Source organism: Ursus arctos, unplaced genomic scaffold (assembly GCF_023065955.2).
Source record: "Ursus arctos isolate Adak ecotype North America unplaced genomic scaffold, UrsArc2.0 scaffold_16, whole genome shotgun sequence".
NCBI lineage: Eukaryota > Metazoa > Chordata > Mammalia > Carnivora > Ursidae > Ursus > Ursus arctos.
Window position 1 is genome coordinate 33,889,345 of NW_026622830.1, and position 27,422 is coordinate 33,916,766.

The following is a 27,422-nucleotide window of genomic DNA, read 5'->3' on the forward strand; positions in this document are numbered from 1 at the left end:
TATTCTTGGTCCTTGAGTTTTAGGATCAGCTTGTCCGTTTCTAAAGAAGCCAGGTGGGATTTGGATAGGAATCGAATCTGTATATCGGTTTGGTGATGGTGCCATCTTAACCATATAAATCTTCTGATCCATGAACACAAGATGTCTTTCCATTTACTTAGATCTTCTTTAATATCTTTCAACGGTGTCTTGCGGCTTTCAAAGTACATGCACTTATTTTGTTAAATTTATTCCTAAGGATTTTATTCTTTTTGGTGCTATGGTAAATGGAATCTTCTCAATTTCATTTTTAGATTGTTCATTGCTGGTATTTAGAAATACAATTGATTTTTATATATTGGTTTTGTATCCTGCAGCCTTGTTGAATTCATTTATTACTTCTGATTGTTTTTTTAGAGATTTACTCTTTAGATTTTAGGATTTTAGAAAGAAAGAGAGTGTGAGTGGGGGGAAGGGCAGAGGGAGAGAGCCTTCAAGCAAACTCCACACTGAGAGTGGAGCCCAGTGTGGGTTCGGTCTCATGACCCATGAGATCATGACCTGAGCCAAAACCAAGAGTCGGACACTCAACCTACCGAGACACCCAGGTGCCCCCTCTGATTGCTTTTTAGTAGACTCCTTAGGTAGATTCCTTAAATTCTATATACAAGATCATGTCATCTGCGAAGAGAAGTTTAACTTCTTTCTTTCTCACCTAGATACCTTTTATTTCCTTTTCTTGCCTATTCGCACTGTCTAGAAATAGAGAAATAATTACATCTTTATGTTCACCTCCCTGTAACTGGTATTTCATGGTTCTTTTGACTGTGAACAGAGACAACAATCCACAGTAATATTAACAGTACCTGTGACTCTAACACCAATGTAAATCACAGATATTTTCATATCATTATTGTAGATCTCACAAAATATTTTTATGCATATCAGTACTTTGAAATCGTAGTTATCACCTTGGCATCAGATCTCATAATTCAGTGCAGTAGTTAAAATGCAATAAAGTAGAGTATCATGTATTCTCCATGTTTTAATAACTAGAGCTCATATAATTGGTTTTTCACTGTTATTCTTTGTATTTTGTTTTGTGCATATAAGGGTAAGTATCTAAAGAGGTCCATGGCATTAAAAAGTTCAAGAGAATATAATAGTGTCAGGAAGCTCTAGATGTCACCAAGCCTGGAACCTAAAAACATTCCTTCTGGGGCGCCTGGGTGGCACAGTGGTTAAGCTTCTGCCTTTGGCTCAGGGCGTGATCCCGGCATTATGGGATCGAACCCCACATCAGGCTCCTCCGCTATGAGCCTGCTTCTTCCTCTCCCACTCCCCCTGCTTGTGTTCCCTCTCTCGCTGGCTGTCTCTCTCTCTGTCGAATAAATAAATAAAATCTTTAAAAAAAATAAAAAATAAAAACATTCCTTCTTTCCTTCCTCTATTCAGAATTACCCGTAGGAAAGGCATAGTTTCTTCAGTCCTTAGAATCCTCTGCCTGAAAGCCTATCTCCTAAAGTAGAGATGGGGAAAAAGAAGTACTTAGGGTCCTGAAGCATGAGTGTTTTAGGCATGTAAACACAGCTAATAAACTCTTTCTATGCTTTTGTCCCACCAGGTACCTCCTCAAACCAGATTTCATGAGACGGCCGGATCGAACATTCGATCCCTTCTCTGAAACTCCTGTTGATGGGGTTATTGCAGCCACTTGCTCAGTGCAGGTAAGGCCCCTGCTTGTCACAGAATTGTGAAAATGTATGTGCTGATGGTCCTGGAAAACCCTTAAGAAATCACATTGAAATATTTAATGTCAAGTTACAAGATCCATGTGTTGCTCTCAACTTTGTGCTTCCCCCTTTTTTTCTTAAGAGATACATTTTATTCACTAGTAAAACTATTAGCGACTTTCAGCAGAAGACACCAGATCCCAAAAGTACCTTCTGGAGGATGTGGAACAATAGAAACTCATTCATTGCTGGTGGGAGTGCAAAATGGTGCAGCCACGTTGGAAGCATGCTCTTACCTATAATCCAGCAGTCGTGCTCCTTGGTATTTACCTAAATGAATTGAAAACTTACATCCACACAAAAACCTACCCAGAGGTGTTTGTAGCAGCTGTATTCGTAATTGCCAAAAATTGGACAACCAAGATGTCCTTCATAAGGTGACTGGATACGTAAACTGTGGTACATCCAGACAGTGGGGTATTATTCAGTGCTGACAAGAAGTGAGCTATCGAGTCATGAAAACACATAGAGGAAACTGATGTGCGTATTACTAAGTGAAAGAAGCAAATGAAAAGAGTATATACTGCATGGTTCCAACTACATGACCTTCTGAAAAAGTGAAAACTGTGACAGTTTCACAGATACGCACATATGTCAAAACTGACCTTATGTATACTTTAAAACATACGGTTTATTGTATGTCAAATTTTACCTTGAAAAACTTTCAGAATTATCTATTCAATAAAACAGAAAAAAAAAAGCCCTGCTAAATGGCTATCGTCCTTTGGAAAGTAAATGAAAAATAGTCTGTCCGTGGCTTTATAATAGATGGAGTTTAATGTTGGTCTTTACAAATATATACCTCTGACCATTGTCAATATTGGTAAAGGATAACAGGGAAATTTTAGCATTGCTTTTTTCTTCAGTGCATCTCTTTCTAAGACTTATAAAAGAATTCAGTGAAGTGTGGGAGGGCAGAATTTCAGAGTTCTGATGGAATCTTAGGATATATTTGAACCCATCACTTTGTTTCATAGATGTGGGCACTTAGGTGGAATTAAGATGCTGTGGACATTATTTCTTTGTATTACAGCGTTCATCATTTCTTTCTTCTTTTTATAGACAGTTCTCAACGTCAGAACCTCTGTCTTGAGCAGTTTTTGTTTTTTTTTTTTTGCATAGAGTAGTTGCTCACTAATGTTTTCATTTAGTAAGGAATGAATACATTATTTCCATAGGTAATTAAAATCTCTAAAGATGAACAGCAGATTTCTTACTTCCAGATTATTGGTAATACACAGACTTGACAATTACGCAGACTTGACCTCTCTCTCACCCTGTTGCTGTGTCGCCGCAGGTCATATCAGGTCAGTTTTTATCAGATAAGAAAATTGGTACATACGTAGAAGTGGATATGTACGGGTTGCCCACCGACACCATACGTAAGGAATTCCGAACTCGCATGGTGATGAACAACGGACTCAATCCAGTTTACAATGAAGAATCATTTGTGTTTCGGAAGGTAGGACATTTTCAACATGTCAGACTCGCTGTGCTACCTCGGGGGCCACATTTTAGTGCATAGACAACAAAGACACTACATGATATAGGGGCCGTTACGCAACCCCAAATGTCGTCTTTTTCTCTTCTTCCAATGCATAAGTTCTATGGATGTAATATGATTGTTACTTCTGTTTGTCCTTGTCCTTTTGGCTCTCCTTTCCTCCTCCAAGGAACCCACCTTCTGTGTGGCAATGCTCAAGTTCCAGGAGGGCAGTCTCCTTAGAAGGTGTCCTCACTGGTGGACGTCATCATACACTGCAGAGTTCCTTTCTGCCCTGGCAGCAGCTGGTAACTTGCAGTGCTCCTTTAGCCAAGAGGACGGGTAGGATGGTGCACCCAAAACTAAGGCCAATAAATGTCCTTAAAGAGGTCAGTTGGTGTTGTCCTGTGCTTCTAGAAAGTATGGTAGCTGTTGCCACCCCCACAGTCTGTGCTTCACGTGCTATTTTGCATTTTGGGGGGTTTTCCTACTACTGGACCTTGATCCCCAGACCAATCACAGTCATACTCTATAATGATTTAGTGTTTAATCTTATAATCATTTTTTTCCCTTTGTTTCTCTTTTGTCGGTGTAAGATGTATTGAAAAATCCATGCATTGGTAGTGCTGTCTCCAAGAAGAGCTGTTTTCCTCTCTCACTTGCTCTGTTATCCTGACCAGAATAGCTTCTTGCTTCTTCCTTAGGCACAGGATTTCTGGTGTTTCTGCTCCATTTGTATGTCCTGCAACTCAGATCATTGGCTTAGTTTAACAAAAATGAGGATTAGCAGTTTCAGAGTAGGCTCACTGGTTTACAGATACCAGATTACAGAAGATCAGTAGTTCAATGAAACAAGCCATTGTGGGATTTAAGCTCTCCCTGTAATGTGAACACCATTATTTCCATGCAACCCCCCTTGTGACCTTCTCTCCTACAGGGTGTGGTGTCAATTGCATACATAGCTGTCATGGGCCTTTTTTCTTCCCCCAGGTTTTTTATAGTTTGTTCTCTGTTGTCAGTCTGGCCAGTGTTCTTTGGCAGAATGAATAATCCCTAGACATATTTCTAGAAATTCAGAAAGTTGACTTCAGACGTTCTTTGTTTTTGATAAGTAGGAGGACCTCAACCTTGGTTTGTACGTATGGTATTACAATAGCCCCAGAAACCAGATGCCGGTTCTGCATCCTTCCCTGTTCTTCAGAAGTTAAATTGCTTTTCACTGGTACCAAGTGTTTTCACTTTTTATTCTCTCTTGTTTTTAATATTTTTGCTCTTTGCACTAATCTCACAAGGCAAGCCCCCTTTTACCACATGAGAAACAATAGAGTAAATGAAGTTGGATGAATTTTAACCTGATTTCTCCTCTTCATCTTCACAAAATCGGATTAAATTATAATCTCTAGACATAACTAGGCAACCGATCCATTGTCTAGCCTTAGATACAGTACTCAAATTAGCCAAGATGTCTTGGTTGTTCCTAGCCAATGAAAAGTCATTCCTGATTTAAAATAGTGGATTTTCTTGGGTCCTGTTGCTATTTTCTTTTTTTTTTTTTTTTTAAGATTTTATTTATTTATTTGACAGGATAGACACAGCCAGCGAGAGAGGGAACACAAGCAGGGGGAGTGGGAGAGGAAGAAGCAGGCTCATAGCGGAGGAGACCGATGTGGGGCTCAATCCCAGAACACCGGGATCACGCCCTGAGCCGAAGGCAGCACCCAACCGCTGTGCCACCCAGGCGCCCCCAGTTGCTATTTTCTATCTGAATTAGGATTCTGCTGGCTGAGCTCAGATTTTATGTCCAATTATTCGTTTTGAAGATAGCAAGAGTAGATGTCTTGGGTATATGTTAATGTTTCTAGCTGCCCCATTTCTATTTAATATCTCAAAATAGATTAAAAACAGATGAGTGCAAGAAAAAGGGAGAATCCAAATTTCTACATACATTATCCTTTATACACGGAGCATTTCTTCAAAGATACTTTCCATATTCTTAAAAACAGGCCAAGCTATTTATCAGAAGCAGCCCAGGTAGGAGGCAGACCCCAGGATTCAAAGACAAGAGCCCCAATTCCAGGCCCAGCTGTCCCGATCTCAGAGATTAAGGAAAGTTACTTGATCTCTCAGGGTCTCCTTTTTTTGTCCATTATATGCGTGGGGATGGGCAAAGATGACAAGGGTTGGACCAGTAATCTTTCACATCCCTTTCATCTAAAATTTTCAAAGAGATGATTTCCAGGAAGACTGTTCAATTGCTTTCTCGATGGCTCGGACACTCCAGCTGGGGCAGTATATTTTAGGAATGCAAATCAATCATGGGCTTCTTTTCACCACAAAAGCACATTTAAGAACAGTGTGGATATGGTTCAGATTCCTAGCGTCAGGGCTCTTGGGAGCGGCTTTCCAAAATACCCATGAAAGGTACCATTCTTTGTTTGCAGGTAATCCTCCCTGACCTGGCGGTCTTGAGAATAGCAGTGTATGATGACAACAACAGGCTGATAGGCCAGAGGATTCTTCCACTGGATGGCCTCCAAGCAGGCTATCGACACATTTCTCTTCGAAATGAGGGAAATAAACCATTATCACTGCCAACAATTTTCTGCAATATTGTTCTTAAAACATATGTGCCTGACGGATTTGGAGGTAAGTTAAACATTTGAGTACAGAAGTCCTAAATTATAGAATTATAAAATATTTCACCAATGGTTAAAAAAAAAGTCTGTTCCTACCAGTGCTGCCAACCCCTATAGCCTCGAAGAAATCAAGGATAGATAGTAACTTCAGGTTTCCTAGGAAGAAATGAAAGGGCAAGACTAGATTATCTATAAGGTTCTTTCTTATTTTAAAATACTGTAATTTTATACGGTTTATCAATTTTTACAAATATGTTGGTGAAGGATTTACTTACACTGTGATCCAAAGGGAGAGAAGACATACGTAATATGGAACCACAGATATCATTTGTTATCCCTAAAAATTTTAAATTGTACTCAGATATCAACATGGCTGGATTTTCTTCCAATCCACTAGGGAGTTCAATTTCACAAACAAATCCCAGTCATCTATCCACAGAAGACTACCTTTGCTTTTACTTAGGTAATCAGTGGGAGAAATCAAAACTGGACCAAATCATAGGATTTTGCTTATACCCAAACATATTCACTTTTTATAACCATCAATTAAGTTAAGAACATTAAAAGAAGACAATGATCCTTTGTATTCTCAGTCTGTTGAACCCTAAGGAAACCGAGTGAAAATGTCAAATTAACCAAGGGTGCAAATTCTAACTCCTGGCTTGGGAGTGACCTTGGGACAGTGACAACCTCGCAAACCTTCACTCCTTGGCCTGTAAATTGAAGATGCTCCTATTGCCTCCCTCAAAGCATTTTTGTGAAGTCCTCGTCATTACAGTGTAGCACGTAGCAAGGCTCAGAGACGTGTGCACACTCGGAGGTGTGTTATTGATACAAAGACAATTTCTGTAGCATGCTGGCATACGTCACAGTTTTGTCTGGGGATTTGGGGGTTCTTTTGTGGGGTTTTTTTAAATAATGCTTGCATCTCTGGAGGGCATATATTCTCTAATCCTCAGCTTTAAAAACCCGATTGCAGATTCAAGAAGGGATGTGAACCATGAGGATTTTTTTTCAGTTACCAAATCTAGAGTAAAGACTCCTTCCTGCTCCTTCTCCTCCTTCTCCTCCTCCTCTGCTTTTTATTTAAAAGGAAAGCCTATATTAGAAGCCAGAACATGCTGTAGCTGATATAACAGCACAGAAAAGAGGCTGGGTGGGATGCTGTGGGGCTGCTTAAGTGGGTAAGAAAAGAGACAGGAAAAACCTACAGTATGTCTGTATGAGCATCAGCCGATGAATTAATACCATGTTCCACATACTTGAGCTTAGAAAGTAGGCAGTGTGTAATCCCTAATACATTTTAGAAATGGCCGTATAAACAGATATGGTGGAAGACTTACAGGTTTGCCCTCTGCATGGGTTACTTTTCAGATGGAACTCTCTCATTCATTCCAGGGCAATGGGCAGTTGGAATAGAGAAGGGGAAAGAATAATTTGTTGAGTTCCTGCTTTGTATCAGGCACTCTCCACAGAGTCCGGAAGTTGTGGAGAAGGGGTGTGGGCACTTGTAGGTCTGTGCCGAAGAAATGTCTGTAGAAATGTCAGCTCATTCCCAGTGTCTGTATTTTTGTACATATTGATTCAAATTAATCTCTTTAAAAATAGTCTCACGTATTTGTTTTTTCCTAACATGTCACTGTGGTCACTGACGTTGTATCGGAAGCCTTTGAAATGTCTGTACCATGTTATCATGGTGGGGGGATTCTGCAGTTGATGTCTTAACCTCAATGTGGCATTCCAAGACTGTTTATTCAAAATTTTTGAATAATTTCTTTTGGGTGTGAGGAAACCGAGGGCAGGCACCATGAGCATTTACTTAAGGGACTTACCTGAGGAGAGCAACATAAGAATATGAGAACCGTCTTTTTCTTACTTTCTGATTTTCTTTATGGCCTCTTGACTTACACAGTGTGCTGTTCTTACTCCATCTGCGGAACCTCGCACATCCAGATCTGAACATTTAAGTGCTGAGTCCTCAGAGTAGGAAATCTATAGAGTCCCTGTTCCCTAGGACATTGATAGTCTCTGTTGATTCTATAGGGAAAAGTTCAAAATGAAACTCTGCAGCCTTGCATGCTAGCATTTCCTAGGGGGGGGGGGGGCGGGGAAGCAAATTGTTGCTATAGATCCCAGATTTTTATATGGCCAAAGAAAGATAATATGGATTTATTCATTCCACAAATATCTTTGGTAGGTTTTATTCTGTAAAAGGCAAAATAGGGGCACATGTGTGGCTCAGTCATTTCAGCAGCCAAATCTTGGTTTAGGCTCAGGTCATGATCTCAGGGGCGTGAGATGGAGCCCTAAGTTGGGCTTTGAACTCAGTGTGGAGTCTGCTGGAGATTCTTTCTCCTCCCTGTCCCTCCCCCCTCTGCTCTTCTGCCTGCTCAGGTGGACCTGAACACTCTCTCAAATCTTTAATTTAAAAATAGACAAAATAATATATGTATCAGAAAGAGATTCTTCCAGCACAAAGAATAAAAGGGTGATCCATAAATCCACCTCCCGGAGAGAGCTCTGTTGCCATTTTGGTCCCTTTACTTTCAATTTCATTTCTTCTACTTTAATTAAGTAGATCTTACTGTACATAGTCATTTGGACTCATTACTTCAGAGAGTTAATTTTTTTCCACTTAATAGACAATATTTTTCCATGTCATGAAATATTTTTATTAGCTGCATGGGATTCCATTTTATGTACCCATAATTATCCATAATTTAGTTATTGATAAACATTGAAGTCATTTCCTTTTTTTTTTTTTTCTTATAAAAACTATTGTGCCCAGGACCCTAAATGTAAAGCCTTGGAAATATTCGTGATCACTTCCTGAAGATGAATTCTTTGAAGTGGAAAGAGTTGTGTGTATATTTAAAACTTAACATACAGATTGCCAAATAACCCATCAGCAGTGTATGAGATTCGACTCTTTTTTAACATTTACTAGTTTAATCAGTAAGAACAATTTCTTAGTACCTTCATTTAAAATATTTTTCTCAAGGGAAACGATGTAGTCATTATTATTTAGTATCTACTGTATGGGTAAGAGATACAAAGTTGAAAAAGTCATCTACACTTATCCTCAAGAATTTTCCAACCCTGTGCACACATATATGTGCACATACGTAAGTAAGTGTAAATTGTTATATCAGTGCCCACGGGGTAGTAAGCCAGAGGGTGTTGGAGCATTAAAATAAGAAGTGGTTAATCAGAGTGGGGTTGAAGGGTACTTCCGTGGCTGTTGGGACCTTGAACGATGAATCACGACAGAGAGGTAAACTGATTTTCTATCTGGACAGGGAAGCAGCCCAGGCCAAGGCCTTGATAAGAAAAATGCTGGACTTATTTGCATATTCTGAGGAAGCTGAAACACAAGGGTATATGGTGCTAAACCTGAGAAGTTCTGGTCCATGTTTGACGATGTGTCCTGAAAAGCTAGTGTCACTTCTCAAGAGGAGTGTGCTCTTGATGAATAAGTTTGGCACTTTAAGGAAACTATTCACATTTTCAGGACACTAAGTAATTTGGTAAATTATATTTCTTAGCTTTTAGCTGCGTCAGTTTGTCCAAAATCACTTTACAAGTTTAGATTAATTATCGAAGTAAGACCTCTTATGCCTGACCAAGCTAATGAAATCTCAACTTTTATAATTCACCAAATATTTAACCTAGGAATTATGTATTTCTTTAATCAGATAGCTAAAATCAAACCATTTTTTTAAATCCATGGTATAATTTCATACAGCATTATTTGTATAAAAAAGATCAGAAACAACCTAAGTCCATCAGTAGAGACTGATAAAATACGGAAGGCCATTCCGTAGAAGAGCATGTATCTATTAAAAATAATGACTCGGATCTCAGTGTTCGGAACAGAAAGATGACAGGGATTTATGACCAAGAGAAAAAGTAAATTGCAAAATGATCCCATTATTACCTACAAAGACCCTTAACTATCTGTTTATACATATACATAAAGTAGATAGAAAAAATTCTGGTAGGATATACACCCAAGTTTAAGAGAAGTTATCTCTTTGAGAATGGGGGTGAGGGTTTAGTGGCGCTGGCCCACTGCATTGGACAACTGCCAGGAATATCACAGAGAACACACCATATGGCAGGACTCTTCTTATTACTTCTGGATCATTTAAGTAAGCATATGTAACCTCTGTAACTTTTTAAAAATTGTATTTTGCCCTATTTCTCTATAACAGCAGTATAATATAAAAATAGCACAAAGAGTTTAATATATATATATCAAATTTTTTAAAATATATATATTTTAAATATATATATTAAATATTTAAAAATACTTTATTTATTTATTTGTCAGAGAAAGAGAGAGAGAGCATGCACAAGAAGGGGGAGTGGCAGGCAGAGGGAGAAGCAGGCTCCTCGCTGAGCAAAGAGCCTGATGCGGGACTCAATCCCAGGACCCTGGGATCATGACCTGAGTTGAAGGCAGATGCTTAACCGACTGAGCCACCCAGGTGCCCCATTGATAACATTTTTAAATAAAAGAAAGATATGAATGTCTTAAAACAGCCTAAGGTTATAAAACATAAAGCATATCTGTGTATATGTAATAAATATGTATATGCATAAATGTACCGTTTATGTGTATATGTGTATATACACATATATTTCCTTTTTAATTAAGCCCAAAAAGATAATATAATACACCCTGCTCTATGCTTTGCTTTCTTTACATAATATATCATGGAGAACATTCCTGCCAATACATATAAGACTTTTAAATTATTTTTAAAAGTTATATACTATTCCATTATATGTTTATACCACTGTCTCTTTAGCCAGCCCTTTGGTTGGATCAGTACGTGCTCCCACCCATTATCTTTGAGACTGCCTATTCTCCTTCACCATGGTCAGTTCTGGATTCTAAAAAATTCTTTTTTTTTTTTTTTCAGTAATGGTAATAAAAGTGGTATCTTATCATTTTAATTTGTATATTTACAATTATGAGTCAGATTGAGTATATTTCGTGTGTTTCTTGGTCATTTGTATTCCTTTTCCTGCAAAATACTCTCTAGTACCCTTTGTGGGGTTTTTTTGTTTGTTCGTTTTTTGGGTTTTTTTAATTGGGTTATTTCTCTTTTTTTAAGTAATTGTTTAAATCAAATTTTAATTGACTCCTAAGTTTGTCTGTCTGTCTCTCTCTTGTATAACTTCCAAAGTAGTCTCAAATACATTGCAATGTCTAGAAAAAATTCTATGAAGGTAATGGTTGGGGATTCAAACACTGTCTATTTTTCTTGGCCTAACAGGATGCTGTTTCATTGCGGCCACTTAGGTACCTGAGGACACTGTTTCTCTATAACAGCAGTATAAGTATTGGAGCCCCACGGCTTAGGAACAGTACCTGACCACAGCAATCTTTACGTTAACTTTTTTTTCATTTGTATTTATTTGTGACAAGCTCAAGAAAAATCCATTCGTTCTATTTGCTTCTCCCCAACTTTGCCCTTTACTTTGCTGCAGTAAACTGTTTTGTCATAAGCAATTCATCATTGTAAGAAAAATCTTTTAATTCTGTGCCTACTGTAGAGTTTCGGAATTCTAATGCATTAGTAATTTTACCATGATTTTCTTTAAGCAACAACAACTCAATGTTCTACATGATTTTTAAATGTATTTTAAATCTCAGTAACGTCAGGTGGGTGGCATCATTTTATAGAAACAAGAAAAATGTTCCTAAAAGGCTTTTCCAAGTTCAGACAATTCCTCAGGGAGGGCTTGGGTATTGGCAGGAGCTTTGGGTCACTTATTTTTTGGGGTTCTGTGCTGTGAGGTCACCAGAGGATGAGGAATCCCTCCTGATGGAGACAATTTGGTACTTTTGCAGTTGCCCGTAACTGTTCTCACCTTCTTGCATATGGTGGCGTTTAGAAGCTTTGAACTCTGGGCTGCCCCAGTTCCTCCCAACGTGATTTGGGTCTAGATCCAGTATTTTCCACCCTGACCCTTCTCTTCTCCTGTCAGTTCCCTGTTTTCTTTCCTTGCCGTGTCAGGAGTCAGAGGCCGGGTATTTTAGTGCACCACTTCTCCTCCTCATCGCTGTAGAATAACTCCCAACACACTGAAGAAAACAACAGAGCGAAGACGGCTGCTGGCCTTTCTGAGCTCTCTCCACAGATGGTTCTGTTCCTAAGCCACGTGGTGATAAAGTGTCTCCAGGCTGAAGAAGACAGATGACGACTCTTAACTATCAGAAACTAAACTTCCACATGAAAAAAAAAAACAAATGGTGACATTTGGAGAGGGATGACTAGGAATGAGTCAAAAAGACTTTAATTTCTTTGGTATTATTTTTCTACTGAGTGTCTAGTAAAACGGCCCTCTCGTTACCCCCACACGCCTACACGAAAGAAAAGTGCTGGGTCGGGTGCTAAGGTGACTTCTCCTTTGCCAAATCCAGTGAGCCTCGAGTACTGGGATTGTCTTTGCCGCCTTATCTTTAGGACAAATGCGGAGGACATCAGCGCTTACCCGTGGCCCCGGCTTTATCACTGCGAGCCGCTGCTGCTGGTGACGGGAAGGAGGTCCCAAGCAGATAGCAAATAAATGAGCCTTCGTCTTTCTCTTGTCCCACCCACTGTTGCTTTTGATGGGTTTGATCATTTCTATAGCTTTTATTATCACTGAGTGCTAAGGAGAACAAATAAGAGAGTTGATGGCCTGCTTCTGGAATACATGGCACGTCAGCATTTTATGGAAATATCGCTCCGAGACGGGTTGTGTGAGCCGCTCAGCCCTCGTTCCTGGAGCAGTGCTCATCCCTGCTTCTGTAGCTGGAGGTTTGGATTTCTGCACCTTGGCTGTTTTATGCAAGCAAAGATGAAGCAGCCCTTTGTTTATTTGCCAGCTCCCCTTTCCGCCTGCCTTGTGATTAAAGATACATCAGGGGGGCTGGGGGTGGGTGTTTCTTGTTCTCTCTGCCCAGCGTCTTTGCAGGGTTGCTTTCCAAACCCTCTGCAAAGAGAGTGGGCTGTTCCGTACATGACATAGTCCCAGAGGCGGAACATCGTTAATTAAGATGCCATTCCTGGGCTGTGATCTCAGGATTTCCTGATAGAATTTAAAGTCCTTCCATTTCTTTTGTCCTCTCCTTTGTGGATGCGAAAACGCTTTAGTCAATCAAATATTTGTGGAAAAATTGATTTGCATTGCAGTGGTATCTGTTTTGATAGCTTCCTCTGAACTACAGAAAATATCGGTAAGAACACCAAGAAGAAAAGTTCCAGAGCAGGGGGCAGGGTGAAGTATAGCGACATAACCTCAGAAGTTGCCCGGCTCGGCGAATTTAAACAGGCTCCTGATTGCACTCCTTGGAATCTGCTGTGGAGCCGGAGAAGAGGGGAACACATCAGCATTTCCCAGTGCTCTTTGACCACAGGATCTTTGACCCCACCACACCTGATGTATCTTTTCCTTTTTTAGGAATGCAATTTGGGAGATGCTTCTTCGTTTGGTAGAAGCTAAAAGACCTCATCTAAAATCATAGGGGATTTGTTGATCTTTTTTAACATCGCTTTGCAGCCATTAGGGGAACATAAATTTTTCTGCTCCCTTTACCTCTTGCTAACACAGAAACAGTAGAATGGAGAACAGGAGGGAGACTGAGCTAAGAGTGAGCACATGCGGCCAAGCCATCTAAGTGCCACGGGGTCGGTGCTCACCGCCAAGGCACCTAAGTTAAATGCCTTGAAAAACAACCGTTAAACAAATGAGCAAACAAAAGACAGAGCTCCCTTGAGAAGCCAGCAAGTATCTGGAAGTCTGTACTGAGGAATTGCTATCTTCTTTTCAGTTGCGGCGGGGGGGGCGGGGGGGAATGCTTAAATTGTGCTTTCAACTCTGTATGGAAATGAGGAGGAATAGGTGGGAGGGAAGGAGGAGGAAAAAAACGAATACGCATGGAAAGTCTTCACCAGGAGTGACCAGATTGTTGGAAATGGCACTAAACCTAGAAATAGATGGTATTTTTTTAAGTACAAATAAGTAAAACTTCTGTTAAGTCCAGAAGAAAGAAGCAAATGAGAAAAGGCAGACTGGTTGCATTTTAAAAAGAAGGTTCCAGAGCCTGTGCCTTGGCCTCTTGACATCCAGGAGGTTTCAGCTCGCCCTGTGGGTGCACAGGTCTCTACCGTGTTAGAAGGTCAGCGTGGCCTGTCCCTAGACACGCCTAGTACACAAGTCAATGCTGACCACCATCTGAACTTCACTCTTGCCAGAGGGGGTTGTCCTGTGGAATGCAGAACTACATGGGATCTGCCTAGCCACAGCATTCCTCCAACACAAGGGCGGATCCCCATGAAATGGCCTATTGGCACCAAAGAAAGATAACCGGCTTACTTGAATATGCAGATCTTTGGCCAAGAGTATGCCAGATTCATTTTCTTTTTCCTGGCCTGAGACAAAGAAAAATAACATTCTCTAATAGAGTTATACAAGCACATAGAGGTATGAGATATTGGAGGGACAGCTTCTCATTCTCTGGTTATACTAAGTTATTAAAAATCGGTTTCCTTTTTTGATATGCAGCATATTTACATATAAATATATGTGCATGTATAATATATGTATGTGTGTAAAGTGTTCTTTAAAAGTCAGGTGTCTGTGGCTCTGGTCAGAGGAGAAACCAAGTTACAACAGAAAAGAGGCCACAACAGGCCTTGACACCGTCATCCTGAGCCCTTCTGCTGAAAAATTTTGGTGGAACTATCCCCGTTGCTGCCCTCTGCAGTGATCTCTTACTCTGGCTGCAGAACCAGCACCTGCCACCACATGGCAAATCCCGTGTCCTAGAAGTATCTGATTTATTATTCAGAAATGCCAGGATTGAAGTGCCTGTTTCAAGTAACCTAAGCCTTGTACAAGGCATTTCATCATCTCCTTTCTGTCCCATGTGATTCAGTTTGAACAAGCCTTATTTACACTTTGTGTATTTTTGTTGCCGTTTGATGAAAAACACTATAATAGTGAGTTATGTTGTATACTAGAAAAATTTTTAAGGCGTGTGTAACTGTGAAAAGGGCATCTCATTTAAACTCGAGTAACAAGGCAAGATTTCAGGATCTGGGAACGTAATTCTCCAAAAGCTTCTAGAATTGTTAATATTGGTAATTGAAGATGGATTTAAGTAATGATATTTATCCAACTAATGGATAAGTCTGCAGCATCTTATTTGGATGTATAATTTAGACTCTATCTACATAATCCTACAGCAGATGGCTGATAAGAACATCTTAGCCAGTTTGTCCATGTAATACAAAACCATATATGACCTAGTTTACATATTGTTTCGTGACTATATGTTATAAAATATAGCACCTATCTTCTCATTCTGAACTGTGTAGAATCAGTTCTCAAGGCTGGGACCAAGTCATTGCTGCAGCAAACAGGAGGAATACTCTGGGAATCAATGTATTCTTTGATCAAACCATGGTGGGTCCTTGAGAGGTCTCCAGGGGCTGGTGGATGCTTCTTGTTAACAATGAGAAAGCCTACTTTATTTGAAAGATATGCCCAAGAATAGAAGATTCCTTTGCTGCCATAATTCCAAGCTGACAGATAACTCTTTCTACTCAGGGAAATTCGTATATCTTATCTACCTAGGATTCAGTTGACTCTGCCATTTGTAGTTCCTACGTATAAATTCCCAACTGACCAATGCTGACCCATAAGTGGGGACATCTCTCCACCCCTCATTCAGCAGGAAGAAGCTACTGAAGATGAGACCTCCACCCAAATGCCATAGATTTGTCACTGTGGATCGGTGGGGGGGATATAGAGGCCCTTTCAGGCTATTTTAGGCAACAGGCTTGAGCAACGGAGCATTGAACAAGGCAAAAGGGCCCACAGCTTATGCAAACAGGCTCATTAAGCGACCTACTTTGAAATAGCCGTAGGCCCTAACTAAACAATGGACTACTCACTCTGCCCTATAACTATGGCCGCTCACCACCACCTCGTGACAGGCCTCGTGACAGACTGTCTCTCCTTTGCTGCCCTGCTCACTGCTCCCTTGCAAGGTACCAAATAAACTTCTATCTCCTTTAAAAAAACAAAACAAAACTTTTTTCTCAGTTACCATTGGTAATCAAATTTGCCACAAACTGGGAGACTTGAAACAATAGAAATTTATTCTCTGATAATTCTGGAGACTAGAAGTTTGAAATCCTAGATTTGGCACCTCTTGGAGAAATCCTTCCTTGCCTCTTCCTAGCTCCTGGTGGCTCCTAGCAGTCCTCAGCATTCCTTGGCTTGCTGCATTATTCCATTCTCGGTCTTTGTCATCTCCTAGCTTTTTTTCTCATTGTCTCTGTGTGTCCTCTCCTCATCTTATAAGGGCACGAATCATTGGATTTAGAGCCTACCCTAATCCAGTGCCATCTCGGTCTTTAATTACATGTGCAAAGACCCTATTCGTAAATAAGCTCGAGTTCTGAGGTCCCCAGCAGTCATGAATGTTGAAGGGCATTATTCATCTTACTATACCCTCTTAATTCTGCTATATTTTCTTAGTACCCACTCCTTCCATTAAATATTCTTAAATAACTATTTTAAAGCTTATTAGGAACAAATTTTGTTAATAATTCTCATCAAGTATGTAAGTTGCTATCTTATGTATCTCAACCACACATTTTCTGATAAAAGGAAATGATCTCTTTCTGTACTAACCTATTTCTTGCAAAGTCATCTTTCATAAAAAAAATGAAAGTTCATCTAAATATCTAACAGTAGAGAATAGTTTGGTACATAAACTCAATGGAACATTATTCATTCAATAAAGGGAAGTTTTAAAACAGGTAAAACCTAATAAATGAAAAGAGATTATATAATTTTAAATAAACCATATAAAATATGTATTCATGTGGAAAAAAATGACACAAGAGTGTACAAAAATGAAAGTAGCTTGGTTAGTTTGGAAGGATTATGGGTCATTTCACACTTTAAGGTCTTGCTTTATTGGTTTTATAATCAGCTGGAAGTGATTAAAGTGTTATCTGTTATTCCTGCTGAATGGACTACCAGTAACCTGAAAAATGCTGTATACACTCCAGACCTTCAACCTGATTGTGTATCACTAAAGATAAGCAAGTACTTTGTTTCCTAACAAGCCAGCCATGGGGATCATCCACTAAGATATATCAGTGGGAAGCCAAGGCAAAGTGTATCCAATGTGGGAGTGTGCAGGGAGGCCAACGTCAGGTAGGTCTTCTCCACAGAGGGCAGGGGGTTCAGTGGGCACAGTGTGAGTTTCACCTTGCCCTGTGACAGTGTGGACAAATGCAAGGAGGAGGCACCTGAGAGTCCAGCACAGATGGATTAGAAGTCCTGAGCCAATCAATGAGTTTAGCACCAGGACAAGTGGGGCAATCAAGCTTTATCCGCTTGCGTGGGACCCATATGAAGTCACAGTACCTCCCCTGGAGTCTTCATATAAAAAGGGAAAGTCAAGCCTACATGACACAACAAGGAAGCACTGATACTCAGAATGTGGGACATTTTATAGCATACCTCATCTGTCTCCTCAACAAATCTATAAATTACGAAAAATAAAGAGTAGCAGGAACTAGTCTAGATTAAAGAAAATATAAGAGGCTTCGTTCTCAGAGACATAGTATGGGCTTTATCTCTTGATTCAAACAAATTAATTGTAAATAGAGGAAATATTAAGATGGGCCATTTATTCGTGGTAAGGAATTAATGCCAACTTTGTTGGATACGGTGCTCGTGTAGTTGGTTCTGAAAGAAAATGCCCTTTTTTAGAGATGCATAGAGAAGTAATTAGGAATGAAATGTTATAGTGTCTGGAATTTGCCTCAAACTGTGTCAGCAGAGAGAGGAGAGAAAGAAAGGGAAGGACGACAGATAAAGGAGATGGAGCAGACTGTTTATAACTCAGGACTTCAGCAGTGTATCCGGGGCTATTTTACCTTTCTCTCTACTTCTGTGTATGCCTGAAAATGTTCATAATTTGGACTTAAAGTAGGTAAATATATTCTTAGAACTTTAAGTTTCCAGAAAAATGATTATCTGTCATTTTTCCTAAGCAAGATGTAAGAGCTAATTGGATCACATTCCCCACTACGAGGCAAAGAGTTCTTAGGGACCTCAGTGATACCTACGTTCAGACCTTCTCGTATACCTCTGGTAGAAGAAAATAAATTGATGCAACTTCTTTGAGGGCGACTTGGCAATACTCCTATCAAAAGGACAAATACCCTTACACATCATTCTAACTCCTAGGCATTTATACTGTGGACACTCCCAATGTCTGCTCTAAGATTTGAACATTCCAGGATCTTCACTGCAATACTCTTTATAATGGCAAAGAATTGGAAGTAATCTAATAGTCTATCATAAGGGTCACTGTTAAAGAAGTTATAGTCATTCCAAACATGGAATATTTAAGCAACCCTTAAAAGTAACATAGTATATCTACATTACTGATAAGTATCTCCAAGATATGTGAAGTTTAGAATAAAAAATAGGTGCAGAAAACTGTGAACCCATTTGTAGTTTGGTTTTTGTTTGTTTTTAATAAGGATACAAGAAGTGGATAGCAGTATATATAAGGGGTAGGACTGGCAGGAGAGGAGATTTTTACATTTTCTATGTCTGGATGTTTATCCTGTACATGTATTATTTTCTATAAGAGGATAAAGATTCAACTGAGAGAAAGTATCTTAAAACTATAATTAGGAGGGTGATTTTACTGGAGAAAATTGATATACGTAGTTTTTGAAAATTGTAAATTAGATACTGTTTTAAGGTAATGAAAATAAATATTACTTCTGTAGTATTGGTAACTAATGCAAAATTTCATGAGATTCTGCTGGAAAGTACTTGGAACTCTTCAAATGACATTATATAAAACATGAAATTTCACTGTTTTTAAGTGCAACGTGTAGCTGAGAGGTTGCTGGAGAAATACTTCATTTTAACTACCATGGAACCCAAATTGGCTTTAAATATGTATTAGCCCTCTTATCTAAAAATAAGATTTAGATACTGGCAGTGTCTACTATGTTCCAAGGACTTTTTACACTTACCATCTCATTGAATACTCATCGTATCCCTTCAGAGTGGGTGGTATCAGCCCTAATTTTCAGATGAAGAAATTCAGCTGGGGCATGAATCAACCTGATCATAAGTAAATAGTCAAGAACCCAAGGCAATTCACTTGGCTCACCCTGCCACCCTGTCATCTTTATTTGGACAAAAACCAAAGAGAAAATAGGAGAAAGTCATCTGGGCTTTGATCCTTGCCCTTACTTATCTCTTGTTTTCTGTAACTGGCTGCACCTTCATAACTTTGTCTTATGTCCTAGGAGAAGGCACTTAAGACATAACAGGGGTCCAGGATTATGAATTGTTCATTAGCTGAATTTTCCTGGGTGTGTACAATAAAACAGAGACTCAACAGCCCCCGGATTTTTTTGGTCTTTTTCAGATATTGTGGATGCTTTATCAGATCCAAAGAAATTTCTTTCCATTACGGAAAAGAGAGCAGACCAAATGAGAGCTATGGGCATTGAAACTGTAAGTAGCAATGGTTGACTAAGGACAGCCAAGCTGGGGTAGTTTGGTGGTCAGTGGTTATAAGAGCAAGACAAAGTAATAAATTCATATGGCAAACTTGAAGAGTGGTTTTGAAATTGAATTTATCAATTCAACCAGATAGTTTCAAGGGTCTGTAAAGTGTAGCATATTTAATAAATAAAATGGAAAACATGTTTAATAAATGAAATGGAAATCCATAATGCTTTTAGGAATGTTTCAGATACAGGATGCTCTTGTGATACACTAGAATACCAGCTGACCCAAGTCAGTGAAGCAGTGAAATTGACATTTATGTGTCTCTGTTATTTACCAGTCTTGCGTCCACCCTTACCCCATTTCTGTGCACACTTGCCTTGTTTGTTCCTTTGTCTTTAAAGTTCCCTTTATTGTACCCTACTTGTAAAAGAGTGGCATCTTCTTTCCTTGGCTTCATCCTTTGCCTCAAGCCTGAGAAAACCGTGTAATCTTTTCTCCTGCCTGGCAATGATCCGTTAAGAGAGAGTGGTAGGGGAGATGCTGAGTGGTTCAAACTGGATTCAGTAAAATAGAGAAAGCACAAGACGGTTGAATGGGAGGTGGCATTCATGTAGGTTAATATAAACATTTCTGCTCCAGAGTGACATAGCAGATGTGCCCAGTGATACTTCTAAGAATGACAAGAAAGGAAAAGCCAACACTGCCAAAGCAAACGTGACCCCACAGAGCAGCTCCGAGCTCAGACCAACCACCACGGTGGCCCTGGGGTCTGGCGTGGAAGCCAAGAAAGGTAAAGGGGAGGGGTTTGGGCTCCTTATCTGTTCTGGCAATCTTATCCTCTTTTTGAAGAGTCTTCAATGAGGGCATTTAGAATTGCTAATTTCGCCAGTTTTCATTGCCCCATAAAGCTCAAGAACAGCTTGTTTTCTTGTAGATTGGACAAACTGCTTACTTTCCCCGAGTATTTAACAGGGAGTCAACATTAGTCTCATCTGCTACATCCCCTGCAACTTAGGGCCCTGGGTACAACATCCATAGTTTTAGAAAATGTTTAAGTTCAGGCTCCCTAATGAAAAGAATTTCCACATAGTGAACCTACACTCTCCTGGATAACCCCACAGGCACTTATCTGGATGGGCAGTGGACTCGTGAGCCAAAAGAATCATCATTGTTCATATATTTCTAGATTCCCTTCTTGACAGATTGCCCCCATAAGTAGATACTTAGCATCCATGATAATTTGTAAAATTAGCAGATGGGCATTTGAAGGCCAATTCTATATGGTTTCCTGTGGATGAAACAAGATATCCTAAGAGGTGTCACGCAAGGAATGATGTGTCCCATGTGCTAACATTCAGCTGGTATGTGGGGCCACAATCATTCTGCCGTTTAAAATCGACTTCTATGCTTACTGGCCTGCCATTCATTCTGATTGGATGGTGCCCATCCCACACTGGGAATGAAACATTTTGAGTATCCTCCTCGATCCTGAATCATTTACCAAACTCACTCTTCTTTGATAAGAATTTCTAACGGTTTTCTACTCAGTGGGTATATTTCCCATTTATATGGGAACGCAGTGCCCTTGATGTTAGTGAATCATGTTGTTTGTACACTTAAGCACACACAGTGCTGCAGTTGAAGGTAAGAAATGACAGGCTTTCCCAAACCAAGGCAGCCTAGTAATTTAGCAGGATACTAAGTGTGCGCAGAGCTTTGTGAAACAAATTAGAAAATGAGACTGCACAAAAGTAGCCCAAATTGTACTTGGCCTGCAGCTGTTTGTTCCTCCCAGGAGACATGAGCAAGCTCATAGTACAGGCTTTGGGCAGTCCATTCCCGCACTGGGCATTAGTCACATTAGCCGTTCAAACAGAGATAGATGGTAGAAAATGGGAGAGTTTTCGTGTAAAGTTCTTGTGTTGTTTAAAGTGTCATGCCCATTCATACATAAAGACATTAGTAATTACAGTGAGTTAAGTGGCCTGAAAAAATGGTAGTGTGACCAGCTTACAGAAGACAGAAGTGATTCTGGTTCTAGAAGGGAACGTGTTTGTGTTGAGAATGGTCTCACCCCTGGTTCCAAATAAGATTGCGTTGGAGGAAGCCAAGAGGCTCTCATTTCTGGTCCAGTCTCCTCAACAGACACCCTGAGAAGGAAGCTCTACATGCTGTTTCCTTTTGACCTTTTATTCATGAAAATTGGAAGCCTGCTCTAAGTGACAGTTCGGGGTTCTATGAGAAATGCCTTCACACCTTCAGGGACCTCATGTGGCTAGAGGGGTAATGTAGGACAGGCTCCCACACAACAGCCAGGCTGGGCAGTGGTCAATGAGGACTGACCCCTAAGAAACAGAAGGGGAGAGGGTGTCCCTTCCAGCAAGTGTTCCAGAAGAAAGACTTCTGGATGAGATCCCAATTGAGCTGGGCCTCGAAATGCAGCTTTGACTTGAGTAGGAAGGCATGAAATGGATTCTTCTCATGGATATTCTTCTCATGAGCCAGATGCTGAAGTTCGGGGAGCAGATGACTGTACAATTTAGAAGGACACATGTGGAGGTAAACAGCAGAACCTGGTCTAATGGGGGGCCCAATCTTTTACATGGTAGCTTTTAGGAGAATGGCAGAGAAGTGCAAGAGGGAACTTTATAGGTGTTCTTCTCACTCCTATCTATGAACTGGGGAGTCAGGAGTCAAGAGAGGAAATAAACTACTCCAGTGGAATTTGTGGGAAGAGGTGTCATTTGAGAAGGCAAGCTTCTTTCTAGAGAACTATCTTAATTTGGGTCATCCCCAAAGCAGACCCTGAGACAAGTTTTCAAATGCAAGTAGTTTAGGGGCTTGGGGAAGGGACACAAGGTAGCCAGTAATCAGAGTGTTTCCAAGTTCCATTAAGGCACCTGGAGCTCAGTGCTCCTGGGAACACCATGAGGGCTGGTGTTGAACACATACCTCAGAGGCAGGGGAACATATACTTAAACTATAGTCAGTCTTTTGTTGAGAGCCCCTGGAGGAGGGATAAATCCCCTTAATGATTCTAGATGGACAGAAGGGTGGTAAAGCATGTTTTGGAGGGAGAGTTCTCAGGTAACTTCCTCAGGTAAGGAAATGCAGGTGCTGGCCATTGGAAGTCAATAGAATGGGCTGATGTAGAGAAAGCAAGGTGAACGGGTACAGCCCGGTAGCATTTGCTGCCCACATCTGTGGAGGTAAGAAAGTTCTAAATGATTTCTCTTAGACATGCAGCCCGGCACTATCTGCACCAGTGCTGCTTGATTTTCTGTTTAATCTTAAGAATAAGGAATTAAGAGAATGAAACTCCAAGTTGGCCTCCTAATGATGGCTTGAGAGCAAACAATTTCTTTTTGAGCTTTGTTAATAAAAACAAAAGCTTTACATAGTGCAACTTTAATTAGCTACAATCTTTGGAGCCCAAAGTGCCATACTTAACCCTTCCCTTAACCAGGGAATCTTGTAGAACTGCACTGGCCACTGTCATAGCCACTAGCCACATGTGGCTGTGTAGATTTCAACGTTAAAATTAACACTTGAACTCTTCAGTTGCGCTATCCACGTTTCAGGTGCCCAGAGCCACACGTGGCTAGTGGCTCTCCGTTGGACAGTTCCCACATAGAACACTGCCACAGCCGCCAAAAGTTCCGTTATGCACCTTTCTGTGGGCCCACAGAGGGGACTGAGCACGTACCAGACCCTGTTCTGCAGAGTGTAGGTGTTTCCTAGCTGCACGATTTATCTTTCTCAAAAAATGTAAAACAAGTTCATGTTTTCAAAGGTTCCTGTTAATCAAGATTTACTTTAACCAAGACCAAAAGAGAAGTGTCATTGGACTGGATTAAGCCTTAATATTTGTTAGCTGTCTGGAGGACCGTGCTTGCACCCCAGTCCTCCGTTCATTTTATAGACGAGGATTCACATCTCTGCCCTACAGCGCCCCTCACTCTCGGCAGTAAAGCAGGGAGTTGGCTTGTGACGTCAGGTTTGAGAGATCAGAGAAGCACCTCGGGTTCTCTGGATGCCCCTATCATAAATGGTATAGGTCACAGGGCTGATTTCTCTTAGCTGTGACTCCGTTTCCTGCCTTCCCACCCTCACACTAGCTGTGCACATCTTCTTAAAATGAACAAAAGTGAAAAACAAGAGCCTGGGGGACTCCATGCCTATCTTTCTTGAATATCTCATCCCTCGCTTTTGGGAGTCTAATGGAAATCAATTATAGTACAGAGCACACATTCATCTTGTTTGTCTGAGATGAAAATCTGCAGTCAAATAGAAAATGTTTGGGGATTCTTCTACAACTCTGGTTGCCATGGCGACACCTGGCCTAGCATCACTCCAGTAGCAGGATAATTGAGTATGTGACTCCGGGTCCTCATGACAGCACCCTGTTACACAACGGTTTGATTCTAGGATTTCCTGTACGTTGAAGGCATGGCTGTGCCCGATAGCCTACTGCTCAAAAACTACATTTGGTAAAAGAAGCTAAGAAAAAAATGTTTTGTTCTTTGATGACAATGAAGAGGGAGGTGGTTGACTGCTATCATATGCCCTGAAATACAAAGATATAAGTAACGTTAACAGAGTCTGTGGGGCCTGATCAGATCTCCTTTGTGGGGTTAGCATCCCCTCCCTCCAGCCGCTCTGTGTATTGGCTGATTGCAAATCGCAGCTGCCACTTTCTCAAAGGATGGCCCTCAGACTGTGGGAGTTCCCTTGCCTGGAAATGCCTGGAAGGTTTTGTACCACCTCTGAAGCCACTGGCTGACAGTGGGGGTTATGAAAGCCCAGTCTCTTCACCTTGAGTAGAGCAACTTCGGATGGTCGTTTATGCTGAAGAGCTCGCTGCAGGGTCAGGTTGGATTTCAGCTAGAAATGCACCCTGCTTCGTCCTCTGCCCCATTCTGCTTCTCTCGCTCCCTTCAGGTTTCTCCTGAGAGCCCTCCCTTAGTAGGTCTTGTGCACACAGAGCTCCAGCTCAGGCTCTGCTCGTAAGGAACCTGACCTAAGACAATAAGCCTGCCAATTAAGCGTCTAGTTACTTGCTTTGTAATAAAAAATTAAGATGCTTATATCCATAACCTTACATGTAAAGCTGCTTCAAAGTCTTCTGATGAGATTTCAAAATGGTGACTTTTGTATTATCCGCTGTCCTCTCTAATTTTTAATACACACAGTGATTTCATATTTTTTTAAGGTATCGAACTTATCCCTCAAGTGAGGATAGAAGATTTAAAGCAGATGAAGGTAAAATTACTCATTTTGCAAGCACTCTCGTATGACACATATTGCTGGCACCAAAATATTTTTGTTTCTCACCAGATGTATTCATCGTGGCTACAAAAAACTGATCTGGGACCCTCTTTGTTTCTTCCACAGGCTTACTTGAAGCATTTAAAGAAACAACAGAAGGAGCTAAATTCTTTAAAGAAGAAACATGCAAAGGTAGGGTGTGTTGAGCGTCCATGTGTGGGGGGGTGTGTGTGATTTTGTTTGCTTGTTTGTTTCTACATTTAGCTCTCTGATGAAAAGCTATTAATCTGTGTGATGGACCAGTGGATTCTTCACAGGCAAAAACATGGCTTAGAAACTGACACCGGCCAACTGGACACCTTCATTTTCACTGATTGTAAAATGAAATTTAAAAACAGAAACCATTTGGGATTGCCTGTCACTGATTTGTAATCTGCATTTCTAACAATTTTTTCAAAAGCGTAACAAAGCTTCGCCCATTTAAAAACTGTTTAATAATCGGACTTTATCTAAAAGAGTGGGCCATAGCCAGACTCTTGAAGACCAACTCAGAGTCTCAGTTAGCCTAGAGGCACCTAGATCCCCAGGGTTTCTTGTCTTTTGCCACACACGGTGCACGGAGGGAGGTACCAGCCAGCTCTGAACTTCTCACCCACAGCTCCTGGAGACAGGGCTCTTCTCACTTTCCCTATTATGTAAACTCTGCTCAGCGCCCTACTTCTGAAATAGAGTTGTTTTTCCTTTTCGCCCATAAGAAGAGGTGGTTGCAAATTCAAGAGAACAGCAGCAGCTGGCCTCAGGAGTTCTCGTGTGGGCTGAAAACTTCGCCACACTCGGGCATCAGCCGGCTCCCCGTCGCTCCTCACAGGGAAAGGGGGAGAACGTAATGCCTCTTTCCTTCCCAAGATGAACACAATAAGCCCCGGGGGCTGGAAGGGTAACGTGTGTGTTCATCTGTTCAGGGCAATGGGAGCAAGAGAAACTTAATTTCTTAAAGGGCTTCTGAGTTCTTTTAAACTGATCTTACGTTCCACTTCTTTGTACTCTGACTCGAGTCCTCAAACTAAGGCATGTCCTGCAGAGCCAGACGTGAGTGGTGTATCCCTGAATCACTCCAGATATTGAACTGCGGAACTCATGGCCCTGATTTAACAGTTGGCGCTCCTTTGAGAAATTTGGCCTGATCTTGGCCTTGTAATAGTCCCTGTATTATTGAACTGATAACGGGATTTGCTGATTTGGGGTCACTCCACAGACTATTATTTGTTCCTAAATTTCATGAATAAGTCCATTTAATGGAATTCCTTTTTATTGCCCGTGGGGGACTCTTGCACAGATTTTTCAAAGTGTGGGACTGTTGGAGACAGAGCTGCTTAAAGCAGTGCTTTCAATTTTGCTGGTCATTGGCAACAACCTAGAATATGGAAAGACAACAGAAAAGAGGGAGAAAAGGCAAGTTACCTGACTTTGTAGGGATGGAGTTGGTACCCACAGGGGAAGACAGCGTCCCCCAGATCTTCCTTCCACTGAACTTGGATCTCTTGTCACTGAGGCAGGCATCTCCATGGCCTGTTGTCTCCATGGAAACTTCCAATTTTTGGCCTCCCCCTCATTAAATATTTCCTTGAGGCAAGACCAGGAAACCTATACTTGACCAACAATAAAAATAACAATGATAGCGGCTAGAATTTTTGCCTGCTCAGTGTTTTCCAGATGCTGTGCTCAGCACTTTACGTTTATTGTCTCATTTAATACTCTCCATCCTAGAAGGCAAATCCTATTTAAGTGAAATTAAGAAACCAATGATGAGGGAGGTTAAGCAGTTGAACTACTGTCTCCACTTTGGAAAGCAGCAGAGTCAGAATTTGAACCCAAACCACCTGAGGCTAGCACCCATACCCTTACTGCATTATTCTCTGAAGGACATCAGATGTTTTGGTAAGTAGACAAGTTCCCCTTGTTGCATCAAATGCAGAGGTAGCCCGTGGGATGTTATGACAGTCCCCATCGAGTTTGGATGATGTCCGTACACTGGTCACCTGTACAGCTACTAAGGAAAGGTGCTCCTCGATTCTGCAGAACTTACAGAGTTCCTCTTGATTTCCTCATCTGAACCTTTGAGGCCAGGCTTCCTCCGGTCAGCAAATGGGCCCATCGGCTTTATCAGAAAAGTGGCAAGATGGTGTCTTCATCAGCTTGGGCCACTGTAACAAACTGGCGTAGACCGGGAGACTTAAACAACAAACATTTATTTCTTAGAGTCTGGAGAGCGGATGTCCCAAGGTCAAGGTGCAGCAGGTTCCGTGCCCCGTGAGAGCCCCCTTCCTGGTTTCGAAGAGCCTCCTTGCTATGTCCTCACCTGGTGGAGAGAGCTGTCATTTCTCTCATGTCTCTTCTTTTAAGGGTACTGATCCCATCCATGAGGACTCGACCCTCATGACCTAGTCACTCCCCCAAAGGCCCCACCTCCACATTCCATCTCATTGGGAATGAGGGCTTCAACATAGGAATTCAGAGGGGGAGACAGAAACATTCAATCCATTAATAGGTGGAAAATTATTTTTCTGTGACACAACTTAGAGCTGGTCTTTGTAGATCTTCCCCTCCACCTCAGACACCACTGCACTTCGTTCAGCCAATCCCATTTCTTCACACCTGTTGGCAAGGACGTCTCCATGTTGTTTAGTGTCCAGTAAA

At 41.0% G+C, this 27,422-nt stretch overlaps 1 protein-coding gene across 13 annotated transcripts in view; it reads left to right on the forward strand.

Moving 5' to 3' along the window:
* PLCB4 (phospholipase C beta 4) overlaps nucleotides 1–27,422 on the forward strand; it is a 400,851-nt gene that overhangs the window by 347,680 nt on the left and 25,749 nt on the right. For all 13 annotated transcript variants that reach the window (XR_008959400.1, XM_044385683.3, XM_048222092.2 and 10 more), the window contains 7 exons: nucleotides 1,604–1,706; nucleotides 3,070–3,234; nucleotides 5,697–5,901; nucleotides 19,372–19,460; nucleotides 20,097–20,247; nucleotides 24,670–24,719; nucleotides 24,852–24,917. Coding sequence is in view for 12 of the 13 variants with exons in the window: in XM_044385683.3 (XP_044241618.1) it covers nucleotides 1,604–1,706; nucleotides 3,070–3,234; nucleotides 5,697–5,901; nucleotides 19,372–19,460; nucleotides 20,097–20,247; nucleotides 24,670–24,719; nucleotides 24,852–24,917 (829 nt within the window). In the remaining variant the exon portion in view is untranslated. The remainder of the gene's footprint in view (nucleotides 1–1,603; nucleotides 1,707–3,069; nucleotides 3,235–5,696; nucleotides 5,902–19,371; nucleotides 19,461–20,096; nucleotides 20,248–24,669; nucleotides 24,720–24,851; nucleotides 24,918–27,422) is intronic.